Source organism: Myotis daubentonii, chromosome 6, assembly GCF_963259705.1.
Source record: "Myotis daubentonii chromosome 6, mMyoDau2.1, whole genome shotgun sequence".
Lineage (NCBI taxonomy): Eukaryota > Metazoa > Chordata > Mammalia > Chiroptera > Vespertilionidae > Myotis > Myotis daubentonii.
The window spans coordinates 64,594,045-64,608,010 of record NC_081845.1 but is presented as its reverse complement, the minus strand read 5'-3'; the positions used below and the strand labels follow the sequence as shown (position 1 = coordinate 64,608,010).

At 40.9% G+C, this 13,966-nt stretch overlaps 1 protein-coding gene across 2 annotated transcripts in view; it reads left to right on the top strand.

Moving 5' to 3' along the window:
- Positions 1 to 12,824, top strand: part of KCNQ5 (potassium voltage-gated channel subfamily Q member 5) — a 529,981-nt gene extending 517,157 nt beyond the window's left edge. For both annotated transcript variants that reach the window (XM_059701183.1, XM_059701182.1), the window contains 3 exons: positions 5,299 to 5,430; positions 8,012 to 8,138; positions 9,307 to 12,824. In XM_059701183.1, the coding sequence (XP_059557166.1) occupies positions 5,299 to 5,430; positions 8,012 to 8,138; positions 9,307 to 10,269 (1,222 nt within the window). In that variant the 3' untranslated portion in view covers positions 10,270 to 12,824. The remainder of the gene's footprint in view (positions 1 to 5,298; positions 5,431 to 8,011; positions 8,139 to 9,306) is intronic.
- The last annotated feature ends 1,142 nt before the right edge of the window (positions 12,825 to 13,966 follow it).

The window sequence follows — 13,966 nt, the reverse complement described above, 5'->3', positions numbered from 1 at the left end:
GGCCTGCTCCCTCTCGCAATCCAGGACCCCTCAGGGGATGTCGGAGAGCTGGTTTTGGCTGATCCCTGCAGACCAGGCCGAGGAACCCCACCAGTGCACAAATCCATGCACTGGGCCTCTAGTAAGCAAATAATTATAATGTGGTGTGTTACATACTAAAATAGAGTTTGATAGGCAACTGATGAACTACTTTGGGGAAATTATAGAAATTTCCATTAAAAAGTGATGTTAGAGCTGAGTCAAAGATATCGGAAGATTTCAGAAAGAAGAAATAGTGTATGCAAATAATTGATGTATATATTTGATTTAATGTTGTTTTCGTGAACCTACAAATATCTTATTGTTGCTGGAACCTCAAGTTCCAAGGAGGAAGTGAGAGCAGATGAGGCGGAAAAGATAGACGGAGGCCAGTCCAAAACAGTCTTATAGGATGTGCTAAGGAATTTGATGTTTACCCGATAGGCAATAAAGGCTCTGGCGGGGGAGGGGTAATATGGTAATCTTTGCATTTGAAAGGTTTATTCTTTCTAAGGCTGCAGTAGTGCAGATGGAAAGGAGGGGACAGCTTTGAGAGCTATTAGTACATACTTGGTCTGCTCTCAGAAGAGGCAAAATGACTGTCATTATCCTTTCTATAAATTATTGATTTCAAATATGCTTTTTAACATTTCCTCCACATTTATAAAACATATTACCTGACTTAGAATTCTCATATCTCCCCTCAGACCTCTTTAATGTTTTTCTTTTCAACCCACAACAAAGCCAGAAAATCTATTTGATCTACATCATAGAAAACGCAAGTCTTACTAGATGAGATGGTTTATACACTCAGTAATGCACTAGTAAATGCTTCCATCAATGCCTGATTTGTAGTGTTGGCCGATTTCCATGGTATAAATACTCTTACCATAGCTAATTGCACACTCTCAGTGTGACATCACTAGACAAAAAGTTGGGGAGACATGTGCAATACTACAGTGTTAGATAGTATTTCCATCATACTGATACAACTGATGTGCATAACTCAAGAACAAAGTAACATGTGGTAAAATAATTAGGAAGTGATGAGTTTTGAGGGTACATTACCTTTGTTTTTAATATAATTTATTTTATTATACATTTATGTAATTTGATTTTTAATAATGGCTGTGTTTAACAAACAGAAAATTCCTGAAAGTGTAATAATCAGCTCTTGGGGGTGAGTACAAGCCTGCTCCAGCCCATCACTGCATATACTCCTCTTTTCCAAATAATTAAAGTGATACTTATTAATCCAACTTGCACTATTTCACATGAAGGTGGGAAAATCTGAGTAAAGCACTAGAGGAACAATGCCACCGAAAGAATGATGGGATGTGTGAAAATAAACGGGAAGCCAATTAAGAATTCTAATATCTACTTTACTTTGCATATGGCCATACTGAAATCACACAAAAGACTACTCGTTTCCTATTTAATATTGATTAAAATTATAAGAGATGATCACAACTTTAAAACAGATTTTCTTTTAATTTGGCTAGTTCTTATAGTAAATTGTGTAAATAAAAATGAAATTGTTTAAGTTTTGCTTAAAATATGACCGAGGGCTGGAGTGTAACACTGCCCGTTGAATGCCTTCAGATTATTCTTTCTCTTAAAACATTTGTGAAAGGAAAAGAAAAAAGCAATGCACAACTTGGAGACAAGTTATGATATCAAACTCACACAGCTCTCCACCAGGAAACAAGGGCAGGTCCCCATTAGCGCAAAACAGGGAATTCAGTTTGGAGGTGCAGTGCACACACCCCACTGGCCCCAAATGCCTGAGCTACAGCCAGAGCAGATGCACTGATTGCGCCAAAGCTTGCCCCTCTGCATGTAGGGCGGCTTCTGCCACCATAGGCAACAAAAGCTGCCAAAGATCGCAGTTAACTCAACTTCTCCAGAATCGATGCCGTGGGAGATTGAGAGGTGATGTGAGGTGAGAACCAGACAGATCTGGGTGGGATCCTGGCTTTGCCTCCTGCTGGCTCTAGTTTGGAGCCAAGTCAGTTAAGTTCTCTGAACCTCAGTTTCCCTAATACAAAAGGGAGCTCACAGAGTGCATAACCCATGCACACAGACAACAGGGTGGTGAAGGCCTGGGGGCAGGGCGGGGCGGGCTGAAAGGGATCAATGAGGGAAAAGCGGAGACATATGCAATGCTTTCAACAATACAGATTAGAAATAAATTTTATAAAGAGGGGAGCTAAAAATATCTTATCAAGTGCTGTTAAACGTAAGACATATAAAATATTTCACATAACAAGTGGTAATAATATTGAAAACACAAACAGTGACAACCAAAAAAACACCTACGGCACATAAAAAAGATTTTCCCTTTTTCCTGCCCATCTAGGCACCATTGAAGAGAAGCAAAAATGGTTTCTGGGCTGTTAGATTAGCTTTTCTTCTGGGTTGTTTTGTTGTTGTTGTTGTTGTCTTTATTTTAAATCTTATCAGAGGATCTTTTATTTTTCTCTTTCTTCCCTTAATCCTTTATTCAATAAATGTTTCTTTCCACTGTGTATCAGGAACTGTGCTAAGCCCTGAGGATAGTGTTGAAGAACAGGTGTAGTAACAGTCATAGCAGGGGTAGTAACAGCCATAGCAGGGTTAGTAACAGCCATAGCAGGGGTAGTAACAGCCATGGCAGGGGTAGTAACAGCCATAGCAGGGGTAGTAACAGCCATGGCAGGGGTAGTAACAGTCATGGCAGGGGTAGTAACAGCCATAGCAGGGGTAGTAACAGCCATGGCAGGGGTAGTAACAGCCATAGCAGGGGTAGTAACAGTCATAGCAGGGGTAGTAACAGCCATGGCAGGGGTAGTAACAGCCATAGCAGGGGTAGTAACAGCCATAGCAGGGTTAGTAACAGTCATAGCAGGGGTAGTAACAGCCATAGCAGGGGTAGTAACAGCCATAGCAGGGGTAGAAACAGCCATAGCAGGGGTAGTAACAGTCATAGCAGGGGTAGTAACAGCCATGGCAGGGTTAGTAACAGCCATAGCAGGGTTAGTAACAGCCATAGCAGGGGTAGTAACAGCCATAGCAGGGGTAGTAACAGCCATGGCAGGGGTAGTAACAGCCATAGCAGGGGTAGTAACAGTCATAGCAGGGGTAGTAACAGCCATGGCAGGGGTAGTAACAGCCATAGCAGGGGTAGTAACAGCCATGGCAGGGGTAGTAACAGTCATAGCAGGGTTAGTAACAGCCATGGCAGGGTTAGTAACAGCCATGGCAGGGGTAGTAACAGCCATGGCAGGGTTAGTAACAGCCATGGCAGGGGTAGTAACAGCCATGGCAGGGGTAGTAGCAGTCATGGCAGGGGTAGTAACAGCCATAGCAGGGTTAGTAACAGCCATAGCAGGGGTAGTAACAGCCATAGCAGGGGTAGTAACAGCCATAGCAGGGTTAGTAACAGCCATAGCAGGGGTAGTAACAGCCATGGCAGGGGTAGTAACAGCCATGGCAGGGGTAGTAACAGTCGCTAACCTTTATTAAGCCCATCCGCTTTCATGCAGCTGACAGCCTAGTGTGAGGAAACAGATATGTTTAACGTGGTCACTCAGGGCGAAAAATTTCACGGGATACGTATTGCACTATTTTTCCCCAGTTTTTCAATATAGGAGGCTGAGCCCCAATCAAACCTAAATGCTGATAAACAAATTTGTGAACCAAAGCTAAATACTAAGAGGTTACATTAAAAACAGATTTTCTTTACTTTCTGCTGATAACGTTGTTTAAACGTCTTTGCAAACAAAAACCTATCCTAACTAAAGAAGAGATTGGAGGAGAAAATATGGTAGAGAGAGAAAGAATATTATGGACATTCCTGGATGTTCATATTCTTATGGATATTATGTATGGGGATGGATATTAACTAGACTTGCTGTGGTGATAATTTTGTAAAACAGTATACAGTGGGGCCTTGACTTACGAGTGTCCCGACTAACGAGTTTTTTGAGATACCAGCTGTCTCTTGGCGGATTTTATGCATTGAGTTGATAGAGTAATTTGAGTTAACGAGCTCCTTAATGAGCTCGGTATTGGAACGAATTAAACTCGTAAGTCAAGGCCCCACTGTATTTAAATATCAAATCATTCTGTTGCACACCTGAAACTAATACAGTATGTCAATTACAAGTATACTTGAATTTAAGAAAACAATATATATTATGGATAGATGGTTCAGGATTAATTAGGATACAATTAATTTGAAGTTAATACAATTACAAGAGAGTTGGGGGCTTTTTAACCAATATAGTAATTTGGATTCCTTGCAATTGGCTTTCACGTAGGATAGGTAATGAGGATTTTCTGTTTAAACTCATTTGTTCCTCATCTTCCCTCTTTCCACCAAGGGAGAATAAATTTTGGTTCATAGAGCCTCCTTGATTGATTCCCGGCCTGAATGTGATAATGGGAGTCTATGAGCCACTTCATAGGTGAAAAACACCAAGACTTAACATTTACCTGCAATAAGGCTGCACAGACTCATTCAACCATTGTTTCTTTGCTTTCTTCAGGAATTATACCAAGTTATTGCAAGCACTGGTTATCTTAGGCAGCTTAGCTATTTATGGCATCATGGAATGTATTTATAAAATATTGTTTTAAAACATGGGGGAGGCATAGTAATAATAAAAAAAAAAATCTCATGCCCTGGCCAGTGTGGTTCAGTTGGTTGAGCATCGTCCCATGCACCAAGAGGTTGCAGATTCAATTCCCAGTCGGAGCACATGCCCAGGCTGTGGGCTCCATCCCCAGTAGGGGGCGTGCAGAAGGTAGCTAATCAATGATTCTCTCTCATTATTGATGTTTCTATCTCTCCCTTTTCCTTCCTCTCTGAAGTGAATTAAAATATATTTTTAAAATGAATTTCGTTACATAAAAGACCATTTTAACAATTTTTATATTTCACAAGGGATGCAATCAGTAGGTGCTATATCTTGGACTTCTGGGGGCCACATGGAAAAGGGAGAATTGCATTTTGACCTTAATTTTAAATCAGGGTTTCAGTGAACATTAAAAAGGTACAATAAAAAGGTGCAACACTTCAAACATAATCTCTTTTTAGTGTGTTTTTCTACTAAAAGTGGTTTGCCCCAAATGAGATATTCTGAAATTGTCCACTGTAATCTCAGGCTTTCATATTGCATTTTCATAGGAGTCTAAAATAATTTGGTGCATGACTTTTTCCCCCCAGAGTTTCTTACATTTTACTAGTATGCTATTTTGGTAACTTACTTTACAATGTGTCATTTGTTGCTCTTGCAGAATAATGAAATTTCATGTTGCAAAACGGAAGTTTAAAGAAACATTACGCCCATATGATGTAAAAGATGTAATTGAACAATATTCTGCTGGTCACCTGGACATGTTGTGTAGAATTAAGAGCCTTCAAACACGGTGAGCAATGAAAATGTTATGGTTGTAAAGGAAAGGCACAGAAACTACCTGGGAGGAACTCTGTAGAAGAGAAAACTTCTAAATTCCATAGTTCTAATTCATTTTCAGTGGGGAACGGGGCCTTGCTTTTAGCATAGATTTTATTTAAGGATGTAAATCAGGTATTAGAAGCCTTCAATGATACAGTGTCTCAGTTTCCTCATCTGTAAAAATGGGGATAATGTGCCCGGCTCGTGTGCCTCAGTGGTTGAGCATCGACCCATGCACCTGGAGGTCGCCGGTTCAATTCCCCAGGTTTCAGGCTTGGTCCCCAGTAGGAGACGTGAAGGAGGCAGCCAATCAATGCTTCTCTCTCATTAATATTTCTATCTGTCTCTCCCTCTTCCTTCCTCTCTTAGAAATCAATAAAAACATATTTTTTAAAATAAGGATTGCCCTAGACAGTTTGACTCAGTGGATAGAGCATTGGTCCAAGATTTAAAAGATCCCAGATTCGATTCTGGTCAAGGACATGTACCTTGGTTGCAGGCTCAATCCCCAGCGCTGGTCAGGGTGCACGCAGGAGGCAACCAATGGATGTGTCTCTCTCACATTGATGTTTCTCTCTGTGTGTCTCTCCCCCTCCCTTCCACTCTGTCTAAAAAAAATCAATGGAAAAATACTGAGTGAGGATTAACAACAACAAAAAAAATGGGGATAATGTTAGTACTTGCCTCTTAGGGTTGTCACGGGGATCGAGTTAATTAAACACACAGTAAATGAGTGCTCAATAAATGTTAATGGCTGTTCTGATGCCATCTGAATTATCATTGCTGCTGCTGTTGTTTTGTTATTATCTAAATCCTAACCATCCTTCAGGAATAAACTAGTTTTCCTCTTTGGCTTTACCTGACTATACAGCCCACAAAAATACCTTTCCCTACTCTGACCTCCCAAAGCATTTAAAGTCCACTATGGAGCTCTAGCCAGTTTGGCTCAGTGGATAGAGCATCGGCCCATGGACTGAAAGGTCCTGGGTTCAATTCCAGTCAAGGGCATGTACCTTGGTTGCAGGTTCCCTGGCCCTGGTCGGGGTGTGTGCAGGAAGCAACCAATCGATGTGTCTCTCTCACATCAATGCTTCTCTCTGTCTCTCCCTCTCCCTTCCACTCTCTCTAAAAAATCACTGGAAAAATATCCTTGGGTGAGGATTAACAAAAAAATAAAGTCCACTATGGGAATAAAAGCACTCGGAATCTCGGTATACTGTGCCAGAGTCAAGACTGAAAAATGACTGGCTGGTTCTTGTATTGTTTCCTGGTTGCAAGTTTGTTCTCCTTCCTTGTGATTAAGACTGGGCCCTTCCCTTCCTTCATGTCCTGTATATACTAGATACACACTGTTTTTCCAGTGAGCATCTTACTGAGTGATTAGAAGAAATTAGTTCAACATGTTATTCCAACTATATGTGTCTAATTGTGTTATCTTGAAGGCAAAATATTTAGTCAATTCCATTTTTTAAGGATTTTGCTTCACTCTTAGGCACAAATTACCAGCATTTGTGATGAAATAGTCTTAAAATATAAGGACTGAGTCAGAAACATTGGCTTATATGCCCACAGCGCATTTAGCCCAGGGTAAGGGATATAAACTAGACCCTTAGTAAAACACCTGTTAATCAGTTACCAAAAAAAATTACAATTTGTTCATTCATTCATTCTTTTAGCAGATAATTATTGAGCATGTAATGTGTGCCACGTGCTGTGGGCATCCAGATATTAATAAAATAATGACTCCATTCTTTTGAGCTTGGAGTTTGATAGATTAGATGTCATGACAGAAGATAGGCACTGCCTGTATTTCTATGCAGACAAAGTAACCGGGAAGTTGAGTCGGTCCTCCTGGTAATTCAGTTCTAAAACACACAAAATGGGAAAGTACTGTAATTCCCAGTTAGGGTGATCAAGTTCCCTTGGAAATGGTTTTAACTCATCCTGTGGTCATGTGACAATCTTTGCCTACATGGTAGCAGTCTTCCAAGTCCTTTAATAGAACTATCTGTGGCTCTTAGGGGTTTTTTTTAGCAAGTTGAACTGCTACCGAATTTTCAGAACTAGAGTATCTAACTCATGTAGAGTATATTTTCCAACTAGAATTCCAATAGCTTTTTTATCTGCTTATCTTTCACATATCAGATGAACAGTAAGTGTTCATTGAGTAATCTATTAATGTGAAATCATCATAATTATGATATTGTAATAGCTTAAGTAGTTAATTTTGGAAATACTTGGTCAAAGATGAAAACAGACAAGTGACCTCTTTTAGGTCACTCTGTAATTTGTAGTTTAAGGCAATTTTGCCTCCAGAAGATCACCCTTAAGTGATTTCATCCTGGACCAGAATAATAAGAAAATTAATATTTTATGTAATTCTCATGTTAAGAAAATAAAGCACATCAACTGAAACCAGTTCATTTTTATTTCACTTACATAAATTAAAAATAATTGTATTGAATTTTTCTTTTCAAAACACTTCATTCTGGCCTAGGGCAACCTCCATCTCCATCTTCAACTCATAATCAGATGTCCTCTTTCTCTGCTAGTGTTGATCAAATTCTTGGAAAAGGTCAAATCACATCAGATAAGAAGAGCCGAGAGAAAATACCAGCAGAACATGAGACCACAGATGACCTCAGTATGCTCGGCCGGGTGGTCAAGGTTGAAAAACAGGTACAACTGAACGATATTGGTTAAGATTTTAACCAGAATTTTTTAAAATAAAAACTGGATTTGGCAATTGGATGTATTTTAGTGATTAATATATTTTGAAAGGTAGATAAAGAAATAAAATCAAGGAAGAACGAATGAAATGAAATTTTCTTTGTGCATAGACAGAATTCTCTAAGCGTTTGGACTTCCATATAAGGAACAGAAAATCTCACCTCATCACACAGGAAGCAATTGGAGATTTTCAACACTAAGATAAAAAAAAATCTATTTTTTTTAATGAGTTTTGTTTTTTTTTAAATATATTTTATTGATTTTTTACAGAGAGGAAGGGAGAGAGATAGAGAGTTAGAAACATCGATGAGAGAGAAACATCGATCAGCTGCCTCCAGCACATCTCCTACTGGGGATGTGCCCGCAACCCAGGTACATGCCCTTGACCGGAATCGAACCTGGGACCTTTCAGTCCGCAGGCCAACGCTCTATCCACTGAGCCAAACCGGTTTTGGCAAAAAATCTATTTTTTATTTGTGTTTTGGTTATTCTTATTGTCTCTCTTTTAGGTCACTCTGTAAAAAAAAAAAAAAAAAAAAAAAAAATCATTACCGCTACAAAGACCATTTTCCAGAAATCAAATTGCTACCCCAATTTAATCATAAATACTTCAGGTATTAATTCTGAAGCATTCTGTATCTTTATTTTTCAATTCAGAATCACCTAGATTGCTATTTAAGGTCTTGATTTTATTATAGAATAAGTTCCTTACTACACTGCAGCAGAGTTCCACAGAAGAGGCTTGGGAAAGGCAACCTGGCTGGGCTGGGCAGTCGTGAAGTTGCATCTGTACAGTGATTACATGGGTTTGGAGAATATCAATTGTCCATTTTAAAGAACTGAGGGAGAGGGGTGCCAATGAAGATTACAAAGAGGCCAAAGCATCCCTCTCCTAAGTCCTCCCTTGCCCAGCACTGCTAGACATGACGTTGCAAAATGGTACTAAATCAAAAAAATTAAAAATAAAATAAAATAATAATAAATATCAGGTCTGCATTATCCTTAAACTCTGTATTCTACTGCATTGGCACACGATGGTTTCATTTTTTTAATTCTAACGGTGAAGCCCTGTCTTGGTAACAGTTATACTCATCCGTGGCCATTTCCCCTTTTGCAGGTCCAGTCCATTGAGTCCAAGCTGGACTGCCTACTGGACATATACCAGCAGGTCCTCCGGAAAGGCTCCGCCTCAGCCCTCGCTTTGGCCTCATTCCAGATCCCACCGTTTGAATGTGAACAGACATCTGACTATCACAGCCCCGTGGACAGCAAAGACCTGTCCAGCTCCGCCCGGAACAGTGGCTGCCTAACCAGATCAGCTAGTGCCAACATCTCTCGAGGCCTGCAGTTCATCCTGACGCCAAATGAGTTCAGTGCGCAGACTTTCTACGCGCTGAGCCCCACTATGCACAGTCAAGCAACCCAGGTGCCGCTGAGTCAAAGCGATGGCTCCTCGGTGGTGGCCACCAACAACATTGCAAACCAAATAAATGCGGCCCCTAAGCCCGCAGCCCCAGCAACTTTACAGATCCCGCCTCCTCTCCCAGCCATCAAGCACCCGCCCAGGCCAGAGACCCTGCACCCAAACCCCACAGGCTTACAGGAGAGCATTCCTGATGTCACCGCCTGCCTTGTTGCCTCCAAGGAAAATGTCCAGGTTGCACAGTCAAATCTGACCAGGGACCGTTCTCTGCGGAAGAGCTTTGACATGGGAGGAGAAACTCTGTTGTCCGTCCACCCAGTGGCGCCCAAGGACTTGGGCAAATCTTTGTCTGTACAAAACCTGGTCAGGTCCACAGAGGAGCTGAACATCCAGCTTTCGGGGAGTGAGTCAAGTGGCTCCAGGGGCAGCCAAGATTTTTACCCCAAATGGAGGGAATCCAAATTGTTTATAACTGATGAAGAGGTGGGTTCGGAAGAGGCGGAGACAGACGCTTTCGACGCCGCGCCGCAGCCTGCCAGGGAAACTGCTTTTGCATCAGACTCGCTAAGGACTGGAAGGTCTCGATCATCTCAGAGCATTTGTAAGGCCGGAGAAAGCACAGATGCCCTCAGCTTGCCTCACGTCAAACTGAAATAAGTTCGTCTTCTTTCTAGGCATAGCAGTTCCTTTAGCCATACATATCATTTGCATGAACTATTTCGAAAGCCCTTCTAAAGTTGAATTTGCAAGAATCAGGAAGAACATGAAAGGCAGTTTATAAGCCCATTATCTTTTAATTGCATGAAAATGCATGTTTAGGGATGGCTGAAATTCCGAGGTACATCAACATTAACCCGCTCATTTAGTAACGTACCTTGAGTTAATAATCTTGAGAAACCAAACACTGCTAATGCTGTGGGATGTATGAAAATTAGGCCACTTAGAAGATTTTGACTCTCTATTTTGAAATTATGGGAGTAAACACCTTCAAATTTCAGCCATTTCTGCTTTGCGATTAAATGCAAACTATATTTTCAAAATTAGGCCATAATGTATATTTAAACACAATGGCACTCATCAACAGCTGCCAACAAGGTACCAAGTAAAGCAGAATTTGGGAACAGTAGAAATGGCTGCTTATTTCAAGATATATTGTTGCCAACCCATTCCTTATTCAGTCATATTATTATTAATGTACTTTGAATGTCAGTATGTGTGCTTTTGGCGATTTACTGCTGTGGCAAGCAATTTTGCACATCACTTTCATGTTGTTCTTTATGATGAGAATGTTCTTCAGTTAGAAAATGTACAAATCATGAAATTCAGGGCCAGTGGGGCAAATAGACTGACCATTTGACACATTTGACGTTATGGAAACATATTCCTCTAATGGAATCAACTTTATAAGTTGTCAACTTCTACCCAAACAAAGGAAATGCTGATCAGTAGGATGGCCAGTGTGGTTGGGCTGAGCTCTCCGCAATGGCGCCTGCCCAGACTTGGCAATGCTGCCCACAGAAAGGGGAAGTGTGAGAAGCCGTTCCCACTAAGCTGGTTCACAGGCAGGATCCCAGGGACTGAGACATGGGAGTGGGACTGAGATGGGGAAGGCCTGAGAAGAACCGAGACACAACACTGGGAAGTCAGTAAAGTTCAAGAAAGTGACTTCCCCTCAAAGGGCAATGAGAGGGAGAGAAAAATACCAAAATAAAAGAACTCAATTTTTTTTTTTTTTAGAAAATGAATACTACTAAGAAATTCAACTACCTAAACATCTTATTCTTATATATAAACAGAGAATTTTGCAAGGTATTTATTTTTTAATATGCCCTGAATGTTTTTTGCTATTATGTAGTACATTTACATATGAACGGCTAAAACGAAACCTCCTTTACTTCTTATAGTGAACATTTTCTATTCTCCCCAAGAATATTGTCCCAAATCTGAAATGATTGGTTCGGTTTCCTGGTACAGTATAAGCATTTATAGTTAGAAAAGTCGGGTAACACTGGCAGGGTCTGCAAATCAAAACACTTCATCATATAACAGGACCACAAAAAGCCCAAGAGAAATGAAATAGAACATGTATTTACCGGAAAGCAAGCAATGCTGACAGCTTGTTAGAAACCAGTCTACTGATCTCAGACCAGCAGAACTTCAGCCAAGGTAATGGTCTTCGAAAAGCAAGGAGAAGCAAGATAGCACTCAATTCACTTCAACTCTAGCCACAAAGGACATTTTTAAAGGCCTCCTCCCCCTAACCCCTCCCCACTCAACCCCCCACAAATAGTGCTGCCTGCTGAAAAACTCCAGCAGCCCAAAGAATGAGCAAGGATATCAACTGGGCAGCCAAAGGCAGGAGGAGGCCCTGAAATCCCCCAGTTCTCTCTCACAACCTGCTTTCTCCACCTCTGACTCTCTCCTTACTTTTCTTCTCCAGTAACTGCTTGTCAATTCTCTGCCACTGTTTTGCTTCTGAACTTCACTAGCCTTACCCAGCCTCCAACCCCAAGGAAACCACTTCTCCACTCCACCTAAAATGAGCTTCCCAACCTTTTAAAGTCCTTGTCCCTTTTGATAGACACCGACATTTTGAAAGCTTCCTCTTCTCGCCTGCCCAAGTTCTAGCACATTCCCCTGGAGTGTATCATTCAGAATCTTCTCTGCCGCTGGAGGCACACTGAAGGTAGAGTCTGATTTTACACTCCAGCTGAAAGGATTTTGCCAAACTTTTAAAGCAATTATTTTCATTTTTGAAACATAGAATCTTAGTCAATTATCCAATGCAATTTTTCATCGACCCATGTCTCTGCTCAACCTGAAGTTGTGATACACCCTCTGGAGGAGGTTGCACACACACACAAATACACGCACGCACACACACCTCCACTGACCTAAAGCCAGACATCTCCATATACTCGGAGGAAGCGGGAGGAGGCAGCAATTTTCAGGCAGCACTGATTCTTGGACACGCTCTGTCCTGGGTCAAACCCCACTGGCAGCAGGAATTCTGAATGTATTGGGGACCCCTCCTTGGGCTTCAAACCCAGCGCAGTTCAGCCAGCATTGCTGAGGATGGAAGATTCAGAAACAAACCCTACAAATATCACTGAGGTCTTAATCACAGCAAAATGCAATGAACCATGTTGTGAGAAACTATTGTACATTGAAGCCATGACCATATTGTGTCTATCTTAACTCTAGCACACACACACACAAAATTACTGGATATTCAAAGATAGTTGTGTGGTGTGGAAAATGTAGGGTCTGTCTGTTGTGTGTCTCTCTGGGGAGTTCGGAGGGGTCTCCCGTTTATGCCTAGCAGAGTCCCATTGGACAATCCCAAATGGTGTCTAGAAGCACAGTTTCGCTGAGCACTGAGTAACCACATGCTTTCTCAGCTCCAGTCTGTCTGCCTTCTTCAACATGCAGGGCTGATCAAGCTAACACTTCATTGCAGACATCCCTTATATGAGGTTAACTAACAGATGTTCTGTGTCTGATCTAAATGTTTGCATTGTGTTTAACTAAGTTAATATATGTAGATTGCAAGTTTTGTTTAAAGGGAGACGCTTTATTGAGTTTTTTAGTCATTATCCCCTGCTCAAGGGTGCCTTTCTCACCTCCCATCGACTCAGCAATTCTGAAAGTTCTTAATCCGCAGGTAAAACAAGTCTGAGAGAGAGGAGGACACCAGGCACAAAGTGACTAATTCTCTTGCCCATTTGCAAAGCAAAACTGTAAGGAATATGGACACACGAGCAACTAAATTAATGGGTCACTTCTGAAAATACCACAATATTACCTTATCTCCCCAAAAGCTGATTATTTTCTTTTTTGCCTTAAAATGACTTGGTTGTGTTTTTGTAAGAGAAACTTAATTTAAGTACGTGCATTTACGTGAGCAGTTCTAAAAGTCATGTACGACAATGCAATTGTCTGTTTCCTGAAAACAAATAAGTCAGGAATACCATATCCATTTCAAGCTACCATGAAAATGTCATTTCCTTTGCTCTCTTTTACTGGGATTATTTGTTTTAAAGTAAAACATTAAAAAGATGTCAATAAACAACTAATGTGACTGTCTTTCTCTGGAACTAATTGGTGGGTTCCGACCTGACTGGTCCCAGTCAACCAAACTGGCCGTATACAAATTTGGGGCTAACATACAAAAAGTAAATTTCCGCAGGGTGGCTGAAGACATCATTGGTAATTTGGCAGGGAGAGAGGCTTGAAAATATTTTTGAGGGTTTTATTAAAAAAATAATTTGCCATTGAGTTTATTTTTTTGTTTCATATATCAAAACTCAGATACTAGTGCATGTGGGCTTCACGTTGACTATGATAAAAGGGC